The sequence below is a fragment of the Poecilia formosa genome, unplaced genomic scaffold (assembly GCF_000485575.1).
Source record: "Poecilia formosa unplaced genomic scaffold, Poecilia_formosa-5.1.2 Scaffold121, whole genome shotgun sequence".
Taxonomy (NCBI): Eukaryota; Metazoa; Chordata; class Actinopteri; order Cyprinodontiformes; family Poeciliidae; genus Poecilia; species Poecilia formosa.
The window spans coordinates 1,493,523-1,507,130 of NW_006800060.1; the positions used below are offsets into that span (position 1 = coordinate 1,493,523).

The 13,608-nt window shown below is 41.0% G+C and overlaps 1 protein-coding gene across 4 annotated transcripts in view; it reads left to right on the top strand.

The window, feature by feature from the left end:
* Nucleotides 1-13,608, top strand: part of LOC103144094 (SRY-box transcription factor 13) — a 31,013-nt gene that overhangs the window by 13,656 nt on the left and 3,749 nt on the right. For 2 of the 4 annotated variants that reach the window (XM_016675761.1, XM_016675762.1), the window contains exons 2-12: nucleotides 225-435; nucleotides 560-662; nucleotides 2,294-2,380; nucleotides 3,671-3,843; nucleotides 4,653-4,721; nucleotides 4,887-5,001; nucleotides 7,435-7,511; nucleotides 8,021-8,177; nucleotides 9,898-10,034; nucleotides 12,529-12,597; nucleotides 13,171-13,264. In XM_016675761.1, the coding sequence (XP_016531247.1) occupies nucleotides 225-435; nucleotides 560-662; nucleotides 2,294-2,380; nucleotides 3,671-3,843; nucleotides 4,653-4,721; nucleotides 4,887-5,001; nucleotides 7,435-7,511; nucleotides 8,021-8,177; nucleotides 9,898-10,034; nucleotides 12,529-12,597; nucleotides 13,171-13,264 (1,292 nt within the window). The remainder of the gene's footprint in view (nucleotides 1-224; nucleotides 436-559; nucleotides 663-2,293; nucleotides 2,381-3,670; nucleotides 3,844-4,652; nucleotides 4,722-4,886; nucleotides 5,002-7,434; nucleotides 7,512-8,020; nucleotides 8,178-9,897; nucleotides 10,035-12,528; nucleotides 12,598-13,170; nucleotides 13,265-13,608) is intronic. The other 2 variants (XM_007560895.2, XM_007560896.2) reach the window with 2 other exon arrangements.

A 13,608-nucleotide genomic window follows, 5' to 3' on the forward strand; every position in this document is an offset into this window, starting at 1 on the left:
TTGTGGCCAAGCCTCTAATTAGGACTGTGCCCACATCTTAAGTTTGCCAGCGCATGAAATGAGACCATTCAAAAACTTTCCCTTGTCTTCATGTAATTTCCATTTTGAGTCACGCTTAGTGTCAACTACCTGTACAAAAACGGGCAAATTAGCATGGCAGAGACTCGCAGCGCGCCACACCCAGAGGACAATTAGCATTATGTGTGTGTTTGTTCTTCCAACAGAATGGTTGAGCCCAGCCCTTCAGCTCTGCACCTCCTCTCCGGTGGGGATGTACGCATGGCGGACATCGGTGTCAAAGTGGAACAGGAGGAATGCGGCGGAGACAGCGGAGCCAAAACCAACTCGGAGCACCCCAGGACTCTGCACGACTGGTCAACAAGTCAGCCTCTAGAGACGCGCCAGCTGACCCCCCCACTGTCACGCTCCCCTTCGGTAAGGAGTCTTATTAGTAGGAATGCATTTAAAAATAACAAAGATTCTTCCCACTCATTGGGGAACGATGCTGAAATGGTCAAATTAGCTCGGTGTGGTGATGAGTTGCTCCATGTTCTTATAGGAGGGCTCTCCAGGAAAGGAGCCACCTCACAAGCAAAGCCCCATGGGAGCGAAGGAAGCCGGGATTCACGAGCGATCAGAGGGGCAAGCCAAAATTAAGGAAGGTCTGTAGTCATGTTTGAGAGTCACTTGTTGGTGGAAATACTTCAAAGATGTTCTAGTGTTCCAGACAGTGTTATTTCTTTTATCTATAATAACTTATCACAATGTAAAAGTGTAACATTACTTCTTAAATAGTAAGACATGATAACTAAAAGCCACTTTAAGGTCTTTTGGTATTTTTAAAGTCTCTTGCATGACTGGTCAGTAGGGCTGGGCATTTATTGTATCGTTTATCACTTATCGTGATAAATTTCTAACCATGATAAGATTATTTATTATTGTAGCCATAACAAATTCTAATTAATGATGCTTTAATGATGACAACTGTCCATATTGTCAGGAGTGTTACAATATGGACTGTTGTAACACTCCTGTTTGTTCAAAGAGAGTATCAATAAAAATCAATACATATGAAAATATGATTAAATGCAGTTACTGTGTGCACATCTGACTGGTGTCCATATCGCCCACCCCTTCTGGTCAGCAGACTCTTGGATGTTCAGGTCTCTAAAGTTTATGGCCTCCACATTGATGTATTTTAAGAGTAACTGAATATAATCATATTGAGATGGAGTAAGAACTTAAATAAACAAACTGTTTTACCTTTGATTACTTAATTTGTTCCCTTTGGACCAACCCTAGATTGGACAATCAGTGTTTTTAGACAAATATTCTGACAGTTTTTGAATCAGCTAATGAGACGTATAGTTCAAAATCAAACATGTCCGTTTCTCTATACAGTGTGGTTAGGTTGGGGAGGTGTGAATCTGTAATTGAACTCTCATGGTTGAAGTCTGCTCCCTCCAAAATCAGGAAGCAGGTTGTAGCGCAGGGCATTCTGGGTACTTGCAACCAAAACAAGTGCACAAGGCTCGCGCTAGCGGAAGAAATGGTTTTTGATCTTTTACCAACGACAAGAGGCAGCAACCACTAGCATCTCCATCTTTTTTACATTTTTTTTTTTGGAGAAGAAGTTGTGCTCAGTGTCGTCAGAAGTTGTTTTTGTTGTTTACTTCGGTGGTTCTTGTTGCAGCGCCCCCCACAGGTGAGGACAATGTGTATGCTGTGTAGGAAATGGACACACAACCTCCCCCAGAGGCCAACATTTCAGTATCCAAGACTTTTTGTTTGTGACTTTATATTCAAGCTCTCTAAGTAATCATATGTTCAAGCTATATTCATAACATATTAAGTGAAATAAATTTTGTATTGTTGCTTAGCACAGTCATGCTGTCGCTGGGCTCTAGATTGATTTAAAGTGGACTGAAGGTGCTTTTTTGTTCAGAGATTCACTCTCTACTCTCAAAATTTTCACAATTCTGAACTCTTTGGCTGATTTTTTTTTCTTCTTTTTTCTTAAATTCTCTCCACTCTGTGACCTTGGTTTATTCTCTGTCCAAATATTGATCCACTCAAACACTCCAAATTTCTCCCTGATGCACAAACAATCGCGCGGCCTTCAACATTCCGACCGTCTTCTCCAATCAGTGCCATTAGGCCGGGCGGGAGGGGAGCCGCAGAAAGCAGTTAGCGCTACAGTTGGATGTGTTTTGATTTGACGGAGTAGATTCTGGGTGTCGTGTAGTGCCGCGCAGAGCAGTTCAGCTGAGTGCCTGTTTGGTTCTGTTAACAGTAATGCCGACCATCGAGAAGCTGCTGAACACCGACTGGAAGGAGAAACTTCTGGATAAAAGCTCAGTGGGCGCAGGACAACTCAAAGGTCAGCTCTGATTTAAAAAAAGTAAAAATAAACAAACGATAAAAAAACAACTTTACTCGATTTGCTGCTTGTATTCTTTGTATTTCATTGCATTAAGTATTGGTTTTTAGATTAAATGGAACAACTGTGCTTTAATATTCCATTAGTAGTCTTACTGTGTTCTTGGCTAAAACTGATTGCGGTTGTTTTTGCATGGGCGCAATAATGTAATAATGCATTATGTTAAACTATGATCGCCAATTATTAATTTTGTAATTTTATTGCTAAATTATTTAAAAGAATAATTGAGCAAATTTCAGTTTTTTTAATTCATTTATTTTTTGTGAACAATTCATAAAGAAAAGGGTTTGTAATCTTTGAAAAAAATATATTTTTTGTCAACAACCCGAGCATAACTGTGACCCAAAGTTATGGCAGCAACTGCAGCGTTTATATGGAATGAAGACGATTTGTGGGCTTGATCTTCCCAGCTACTATTAACATCTCCATCCTGCTTTCCACTTTTTGATAAGTTTCATTGTCATTGTTAACAAAAGACAATTAATGATTATGGATTTGAAATTTTATGTTGCAATTAGGAAATTAGCACAGTTAGCACGAGTAATGTCACTATATCTTCCTTGACGTTGGCACAGAGGTTTTTAAGCAACCTGACCACATCTCCGTCTCACTGTGAAACGATCTGGAGTTTCCACCCAGCAGGTCCAGATCAAGATCAGCCAATTTTATCACCACCTCACTACTTGGTACACATCTGAAATACAGCTGTTTCCATGGCGATTACTGCAATGCATAAATATTATGTACTACTAAAATCGTCACATCAGAGAATGTCATTTTTATTTTGAAAAACGTTAATTAATTAATCACTCACTGAAAATTAGTTGCAAACATTAGATTGTTTCCTGTAAAAACAGGAATACACATTTTGTCAAATTTGAAATGTTGCTCACAAAAACAAAGTTTCTCTTTCTAACAATAAACTTAAAAATGATCAAAAGAATTTTCCAATAAATATTTATTTTTAGATTCAGTTATTCCTCTAATCCACAGGGGTCAAACTTGCGACCAAATCCGGCATTTGTATTGTGCCAAACTATGTTGTGTTCAGTGTTATTTAACTTTGACACATTCTCATCAGACTGCTATTTATTCACATTTTAATAGTCTCTTAATGGGAAGTTTTATCAACAGATTCTGCCACCATTGGCCCTTTTTTTAGGACATTTGTGGTGTGTGTGTGGGACGAAATGAAAACCAGGTTGACACACCTGCTCTGATGGCTTCCAGGCACTCCGGAGTCTCTGGCGGAGAAGGAGCTGCAGCTGCTGATGATGATCAACCAGCTGAGCGGCCTGAGGGAGCAGCTGCTGGGCGCCCACTCAGAGCAGAGGAACATGGCCGCCCTGCTGCTGGAGAAGCAGCAGCAGCAGATGGAGCTGGCCCGGCAGCAGCAGGAGCAGGTACGGCTTCCTGCAGGAATATCATCAGTCAGATGATATGAGACGTTCCTGTGGTCTGGCATTTCAGAACGTCACCAGCTGCGTTTCCACCAACCATAGAACCAATTGAAATGACAAAAAAACAAATTCGCTTAATGAAAAACATGCATCCTAGCGGAAAAAACATACATTTTAGCGGGTTAGGTGATTTATTTATTTATTTTTCTTCAACTGAATTTAAAAAAAACAGTTTCTTGCATTACAAAGGTCACATGATCAACAACCGGTTGTTACTACTGTCAGAAACGCGGAGGAAGAAGAAAGGAAGTAGTAGGAGGAAGATGGTTTGTTTTGTTTTTTTGCAGACCGTGTGCAGCTGGCTCCACCAGAGCTCTCACAGCATAACAGTTCATAAAAAGTCATGTGACATTTAAGTGTGTTGAATCCATAACTCTTCTGTAAAATCACCGACTACAATTTCCCCAAAACGGCGCATACGTAGCCGCTCCACAGTAGGCGGGGTTTGTGGCTCCAGAGCCTGAATAAAAGGCCAACGTCCGTCAGCACCATGATTTTGAGTCACTTATCATGTCAACAAACTTATTCATGTGTGATTTTAATTTAATTTCTTATTTAATGGAAACACCGCAAATGCAAAATAGTTTTTTCAGCATTAGCGGAACGTAGACAAAGATTTGCACACATCTGTGACGAAAACGCAGCTGTTGAGCAAATGTGACAGATTGTAGCAGTGCTCTGACTTTTTCCCTTGTACTGCGTGTGTCTCTGGTTGCTCACACAGCAGCTAATGAATGTGCCTCGTCTCTCAGATCGCCAAGCAGCAGCAGCAGCTGATCCAGCAGCAGCATAAGATCAACCTGCTTCAGCAGCAGATCCAGGTCAGCTCCTCTCCAGAGCTTTTGTGTGTCTCCATATATCACGGCGGCACCAGATGACCGTTACAAATGAGAAGTTCTCAGTGCAGGTCAGCACATTAGAGTGCTGGAGAAAATAACCCCAGAACATTTTGTGTAAGGTTCCTTTTTTTTGTTGTTTTGTCCCAGCAGGTGAACATGCCCTACGTGATGATCCCGGCTTTCCACCCCAACACCCAGACCCTCCCCGTCTCCTCAGACCCCCCGATGACATTGCCTCTGCAGCCCATCCCCTGCAAGCCGAGTGAGTAGCAGTAAAAAAGAAAATAAAAACATTAAAAAAAAAAAAAACACTGAAATGGGAGCATGGAGAGAAAGACAACAGATTAGAGGAACGTTAAAATAGCCAAGTTCAGTACTGTGTAAGTGGGAGGTGTTGTCAGGTGTGTGAAGAAAGGCTGCTGACTTTCATTTTAGTGGTGCCTCTTTTTTACTTTTTTTTTATTTTGTACATTTGCATCAGCTGCATCCTGAACATCAGTGGCGTATTGTTCATTTGGGATTTTCCCTAAAACTTCAGGTGAATTTAAATTATCCTGTCAAAATATGGTCCAATCTAAAATCACTTTTGAATTATGGACTAATATGAAATAAAGATTTGGAAGTGAACTCCAGCTGCGTCTGGAACATCCTGGCCTTTCTACACCTCACGTAATCTGAAAGTACATCTCTGCTTACCGACGTGTCGACTCATCGCCGCCATTTTGCTCATTTGGTTGACATATAAAAGCTCTTTTTGTTTTAATGTCCGTAATGATGCATTTATTCCTGAAAACCTGAATCGCTGATTTATTTATTTTTTTTCAGAATATCTTTTTATTTTTATTTTTTAACCTAAACTAGAAGAGTGATATGATGTCCACATAGGACAGATAAGCAGCATGCACCACCTCTTATCTATGTTTGCCAGACGTATCAAAAACATCAATTTAATTTAATCATTTTATTCATCTTTCGGTGATTGCTATAAAAATAATTTCTTTTGATCTTTTTAAGCACTTTGAGGCTTCTTGGAATTTTTTCCTTTGAATTTTCTAGGCAGTTCTATAGAAGTTTTACTATTATTATTATTATTATTATTATTATTCCACTCTGGAAAAACTCATTTTCAAATAAGCCCAACATTCATATCATCACAGTGATTTACACGTTAGTGTAGATGTTGGATAGCATCAAAAATTATTTGGAGCATTTCAATGAATCGGTCGTTCAATCAATCAAGTTTATTTGTGAAGCACAAACGGGGCAGATCAAAATATCTTACATCATAAAAGTCATGAAAATATTGTACAGTCACCAATTGAGAAACCAGTTACGCTCAATGTTTTTCTGTTACCGTAGCAACGTCACCACTGGTATCTCCATGGAGATATTAACTATGCAGGTTATGATAAGCATGCAAACCGACGGCATGTCCATGAAGTCATTGTTGGTGCCTCTGCTGGTCATTTCCATCCTGCATTACACTATAACTGAGCACAGCTCTTTATCCACACGCTTTAGATTCAGTCCAGCTTAACTCGGTTACCTCACTGTAATGTCTCGCAGCTGATGGAGTTGAGCTGTGTTGCTATGGTAACTGAACAGGTGAGTTGGACTGTAATGAATGGATTTAAACGAACCAGGATGGATGTAGTTGCTCATGAATTTCACTCGTTTTGTTTTGTTAGTTTCTCTCTCGTAAAATTTAAGTTTAATAAAATGAACCAAATACAGTCCCAGTCCAGTATAGCTGGAGTCCAAATTGAGCTGATCAGAACAGACTGGAACAGATTATATTTATGCTCAATCAGATTATCACTCGGTGAATTTTCCAATTCTGAGCTGTGCCTCAAATTTCTTGTTTCTTTCAACCAATCCTGAACCATCTTTTGCTTCATCTGGCATCGGTGATGCCACTGATATGGTGAGATACTGTTTCTTTAAGGGGTGCATTTGGTCTGTGATGACGTTTAGGTAGATGTTGTTTATTTGTTTTTCCTCTCGTCACACCGGACCACCCACTGCCATGGCGGCGTGATCCAGTTCATGCAAAAGTATTCCCAGGATTGAACTTCTTACTTTAACCTACAGCCACAAACTTCATTAGACGTTATCACAATGTTGCGTTGGTCAGAGTGGCTCACCAAAGCTGTGAAGGGTCAGGAAAATGTTCCGACCACCTCGGTGTATTAGTCACTGTGTTTCCATAACAAAATGTATGCAAAACTTTGTCCATATTCCGCTAATGCTGACAAAAAAATCATTTTGCAGTTGTGGTGTTTCCATTATATAACAAATGTAATTAAAATCACTTGTTCATGCAACGTCATTAAAAAAAACCCTCGCCACGTCGTCATCCTCCTTCTACTTCCTGTCACTTTTCTTTTGTCCTTTCTGAAGATGCTGACAGGAAGTGGTGACAACGCGATGATGACTCACACGATGCAGTAAAAGTGTGTTCATTGCAATTTTGTAGTTATACTCATTTAGATACTGCAGAAAAACCACCTCATTACAACACAAAAACTTTTGATTTTTCTTCTTCTTTTTTGTCGAAATTGCCGTGTTTCCATGAAGCAAATTTACTTTGGCTGTTCCAATTTGTACAACTACATGGTCAATGGAAACGCATGCTGAACGTTTCTACGTTTGGATCCGTCTGCAGCCTGTAAACCTGTGCTCTGCTTCTTCCCAGCGGTCGACTACCCCATGCAGCTGCTCCCAAACAGCCACCACACGCCCATCAAGAGGAGCAGCAGCTCCTTCCGCCAGGTACCGCATCACACTCTTGTTTACATTACCTCCCATTTATCCGCCTGCTATTTTATTGCACCCATTAAGACGGTAGATGGGAAACTATTTGCTCTGCAGTGGGTGTAGGTGCTGAATGTGTGTTTGTGGTTTAAAGCAATGTTAAGGAAAGTGATTCTCTCAGGATTGAGCAAACAATGGGTTTTTCTAGTATTTAGGAGGCTGAAAAGCTTTAGGAATACGCCACACCCTCTGTTCAAAGGTTCAGTGTGTGCGGTGTAGGTGTAGCGCAAGCTGTTTGCACGGAAGGTTCTCAAGAAGAGATGGACCAACACAGCTTGAGTAAACAAAAGGAATGAGAGGATGAGAATAAGGCAAAAAAGAAAAAAAAATGCTAAGGTGTGACGGATGTGCTCCAACATGTCAGGTGTGCTGTTCATACCCGGGATCCACGCACACCCTCATCCTTTGTCACTCCGCCTGGCTTCGGCAGAGACCCCGCCCCCCTGATGATTTGCTCTCTCCCGCAGGAGGCGAGCCAGCCGCTGAACCTGACCTCCAAGCCCAAGGGGATGGAGCTGGGGAAGACGTCCAGCCCTCTGAGCCTGGAGCTGGGATCAGTGGGATCCATGCAGGGCGCCTACAGACCCAGAGAGGTGTCCCGCAGCCCGCCGCGGCCCGCCCTCAGTGAGTAACCCGCAGGCTGGGGTTGTCCGAAGGTCACCTACCAGATTTCTGTGATGTAAAATAATATATGAAATCGTAAAAAAATAAAAGTTTTTCCAGTTTTAATGTGATGTGCATCCAATATGACAGAATAAGGAAATGGCTGCATTTGAATTCTCTACTGGTTGAACTGGAGTGCTTGGACTGGCCACCAACTGAAGAATGAAATCATTATTCAGGGTTTCCCCCAGAACGTCTGCCGTGTCTTTGGGATGAAAAAGGTTTAAAGTTGACTGGACATTTGAAAATGTGACTTGCTAACTATGGGTTATTGGAAGACATGATTTTATTTTTTTAATCCTTTATGCATGACTTGTCACTTTGTTCACTGAAGTTGGCATGCAGACCAGTAGAGACTTGAAGTGGTTACAGAGATCCGGTGAATAAAAGTGTGTTCATATTCTGACCGTGCTGTGTTGCCATTGTGCTTCTCACCAAGGAGACTCTTCAACTCGTCTTTGCTCTCAGTGTTACTGGTGTTTTAAAAAACAAACAACGGTTAGCCTGCAGGGGGCAGTATATGAACGCATGTACTATATTATAAGACTGGCAGCCTGCCAGGCTTGTAGTACACTAGGGAATGCATTGATTATTACAGTGGACCCCCACCTAGTGACGGATCAGTACCGACAGATTCACCTAGTCATGGATTTTTCTGTGGAACGTAACTCCAAATTATTTGCAGAGAAGCCGCATCATCAATTTATTTTTGTTTAGTTTTTGTTTTTATTATTTGTAGAGCGCATCTAAAAGATCTGAAAGAAAATGCAGCTTAGGAATAGCAGGTTACACTGCTACTTTAAACACTTTTGGCTGCCATTTGCACAGCAACCAATCCAGGAGCAGCACTTGTTTTCCTGGCCACTGATTGGCTGGACCCTCTTCAGAGTAGAAAGAAGGAAGACGGTAAATGTTGACTTCTGCTGCAGTGGATGGTTTCCACTGAGCACATTGATGCATACTCTGCATTAATGTCTGAAGTATTGAAATAGGCTTTTATAGGAGTTTAGGAACTGCTGCTTTTCTTTCTTCAAAATAAGAGACTAAACAAAGATGGTTTGAATATTGTAAGGTCTCCTTTGAACCTTACTGAAGATGTTTAACATGTCTGGCTTTGCGACACAAACAGGTTGCTGGGATTGTGATGTACATAAGTATATAAATAAAGATGGTGTGAACTGGGCCAATAGAAAAGCAGCATTCCAGCAACATAAACGTATCACAGCAATTCATGGGAACACTTTTGGAAAAGTATTGGAAATTTGTGAGACTGAAGTTGCTAAGATGATAAAAAATGGCTCTCAGACTATAGGTATTAGCTTTAGCCTCAACAAGCAGCCTGTCAATCAAAATAGCATAAAACCAGTAAGGGAGTTTTCTTCTTCAAGTTAGACGTTTACTGCCCGTACCTTCTATACAGAACCCTACTTTAGAAATTCTCCATTGTCCCTTTAAAGACCGTCCGCTTTGCTCTCATTGTCATCTCTGTTTTGTTGGTGAATTTTAAAATTAAGTAAATAAAAAAGTTTGCTCCTTCGAATTGTTGAATTGAATAGTTACAGTAATACATGTGTGTAGTTTATTGTAGTTGTAGTGTATTTTTTTTAACCCCGTTTTTATTTCCTTCACCTAGTCGCTCGTTTTCAAGCGTTTCGTCCGTCTGCTCTGCCTTTGTCGTCAGGTTTCCTAGGAGACGGCGACGTGGTCACCCAGGCCATCCATGATGCCCAGCAGCTCCTGAGGAGCCACAGCAGCGGAGGGAGAGACAGGGACCAATACAGAGACAGGGAGAGAGAGAGAGACGGTTCTGGAAAAATGGTGAGTTGTTGTGTCTATATGCTTGTTGAACAGACTGGCTCTTTGGTTGATGCATTTTGTTTTTACCTGGTTATGCTGACTCTGAATATTCGCCAAAGTTAGTACAGCGTATAAAAGTACCTTGGCGATATTGTACCAACCTGACTGGAAGCTCTAACAATTAAAAACACATAAGTTTTTCATTATGTGCTATTAGGGTGCCATTACTTTGATCTCCTCAGTCTTCCTCTCAGACAGAAACAGCAGAGAGTTCATCCTGACCTGACCTGATGCTGACCTCCTGTCGGTCTCATCTTGGTTATGGAATAATCTGTGACCATAAAAGCTACATCAGTGCTACATCATATAGTCGGAGAGTAGCGTCACCTTCATGGTTAAATGGATCAGTAGCAGCACGAAGTCAGATGGGAGCAAGAGGTCACAAGGGGATGAACCTCTTTCTGTAATCTCCTTGTTATTTTATTGCTTCAATATTTGTTTACTCAATCAGTAGAAAACATTTATTAGAGTGCAGCTAGAACTACATCACTGTAAGATGTGTAACTGAAAGGAATTTAGTTTGTCAAAACAAAACAGCTATATGGCATTTTCTAGTCATTGTGGCCAAAATTACAGAGATGACCTACAGTATATTATAATCCATGAAAGTATAACATGGGCAAAAACAAACATTTAGAGTAATGAGCTGTGGTGTTGCGTAACCTTTAAACAGCGTTTTGCTGGCTGTAACGCCTGATTGTTGTTTGGATCAATACTGTAGCTACAGCATAGCTTCTTTCAGTGTACCATTGGTCCGATTCAGTCCAATTCCCGTTTGTAGAAAGTCCAGTTCGTTTTGGGAGGTGTGAATGCACAACCCGAACTCTGATAAGGAGCAAAAAAGTAAGCTCTGATCCGCCTGAAAGACCTCGGTCCTGGTTTGGTTGAAGTGAACTCAGATGGGTTACGAACGCCAAGCGAATTAGAGTCTGCTCCAACAGCAGGAAATGCACTATAGCGCAGGGTATTCTGGGTAAATTAAAAAAAAAAAAAAAAAAACTTGTGTCTAATGCTAGCAGGAGAGATGGTTTGCGGTCTTTTGCCTTAAGACAATAGAGAAATCATACAACTGCTAAAATCTGATCCATTTAAAATCTCTTCTAGCTGTGACTTTTTTTCAAAAATGATGTTGATCGATGTTATGTCCACAAAGTCAGGTTAACCTAAAAGCTGGCACAAAATTGAGCTCCAGTGAAAAGACAAGAGGAGAGCTAGTTAGAAATGTATCTGTTTTTTAATAGAATGCAGTCGTTTGAACATGAAGAAAATCCAAAATGAGGCTAAAGAAACACACAGCATGCTGTTGACTGTGTGCTAACCTGCTAGCTTATTAAATATACCAAGCTAACTGCATGAAAGGCAGTCATTAGCATAAATGTGGCAGTTTTTCTATTTGTAGATGTGCCTTTATTGTCTTCATACCTTACTTACCATTTTTCTGTTTGGTAAATCCTAAAAGGTATTATCTGGCTGGCTTGGGTTGAGCCACAGTCATTCCAAAACATTTGCTAATATGCTTCAATAACACTTTATCTTTATTTTGTGCATGTAGAGAAATTCTATGCCATGACCGTCACATCTTTTCTGTTGTATCTTTGCTCAGTTGACCAGCCCACTGGTGCCGTCACAGTTGGCGCAGAAAAATCAGCTGGATGTGCCACTGCTAGAGATTTCATGCAAGTGCTGCAGAAATGTCACAGCAGTGACTGTATGATAACATTGCTAAATCTCATTAGACCCTTGCAGAAGCTCTGTCTGCACTGATGAAGATTCAATTTGCCTTGCATTGCTGAATGCTTGAAGTGGCTCCAACAGCAGACCAGAGGGCCTATGTTCTGAATAATTGAACCGATGATGATCTGACCATTTGGAGGCACTTGTAGTGCTATGTAGTATTAGAATTTGCATTTCACCCCTCATATCTCCAGTACACTCACTCTGCATAGAGAGGATCACCGTATCTGACAGGAATACCTCATAGCTGCAGGACTTTGGGTTAAACAAAACAAAAAAAACACTACATGTCTTCATGTTCAGACACGTTTAAAAGCCGTTTTTAAATCAGCCAATATAGGTAGCAAATAGGAACAATGTGGCGGCGCTGTTGACATACGGAAACAAATGGGGTATTAAATGAGACCGCGGACTCCAAATAGCCTCTAACTGATTAAACTCCATAAGGGAATGGGAAAGCAGTCCCAAGTCAGTCTCCATCTGACATGTAGGATGTAATTTAGAGGTCAGTGTGGTTTTGGATTACAGCGAGTCATGCTTCTCCACAGCACTAAACTGATGGACAAATATCCCAGCTGTGGTGCAGCCACACACTCTGAGGCACATTGTTACAGTTCATCACACTGCGTTAGGGTAATTGTCCGTGCTTGTTTTTCACACTCGTCTGCGTTTTAAGTTCAACAAAATAAAATTGAATTGTGTTTTTTCTGTTGTCGTTGAGGAACGGTCTAGTACTTTAGGATTCGGGCTTCGTGACGACGGCCTCCCATCCCAGCCTTCATTCTTTGAGGTGACTGAAGCTTCAGCTCAGCCTTGTCCTGAGCAACAGCTGTTGCCGTCTCACAATACAACAAAGGCCTCAGTGTGGCATTGACAGCCACCTGCCCTCCCTCTTTGTCCTCACTAATACTGTACTTAGCTCTCCTCCTCCTCTTCCTCCTCTCCTTTATTATCCTGCTCCATCTCTCCTGTGCTTCTGCGGTAGCACCAAAACTGTTGACTGACCTATTTTGGTATTCCACTCCTCTCCACTGTGTTGACAATGTGCAGCAGCAGAATAGGTGACAGATAAAAGAGCAGTTTTGCAAAACAAAACAAAAAAATGTTTTTACATTTTAATCTGGGCCTCTAACAATTAACACCAACTGTACTGTGCGGACTTTCAGTTTTCCATCTTTGCACATAGAGCGCTACACTCTGATTGGCTGGCGCCGTGTCTCTTACCTTAAATAGAACTTTGTGCCACTCTTCCAACACTGGATGATTGTTTTACCACCGTCCAAATTCAAATGCTGATCTATCAGTGAGGTTATAGCATGGATGACTTCATCTGCCTCTTTTTGTTTTTTGTTTTTGTCTGCAGGAATATAAAGGTTCTCCTCATGCAGAAAAAATAAGTCACTGTGAGCGCGGTGAAGAGAGGCACGGCGAGGAGCATCTCAGCAGTGACTCTGAGGGTAGGTGTTCCCACCATGCTGCTGCTGTTCTCTACTCAGAATGAAGGCTTTTCACCAAAACACAACGTTAACGCTGGAATATTTCAACTAACACTGTGTTTTAATTCAAACGTGTCAAAGTAGGACAGCAGAGTTTCAAGATGTCTTCCCCTCTTAGTAAATGTTTCAGTGTCACTTTGACAGCAGATGACTTATTATTATTATGAATAATAATAATAATAATGATACATTTAATTTGTACAGCGCTTTTCTAAACACTGACTTTAAAGAAAAATTACAGGCAGAACTTTAAGTACATCAAACTAAATCCTAATAATTACAATAGTCATACATTCAAATCTGTT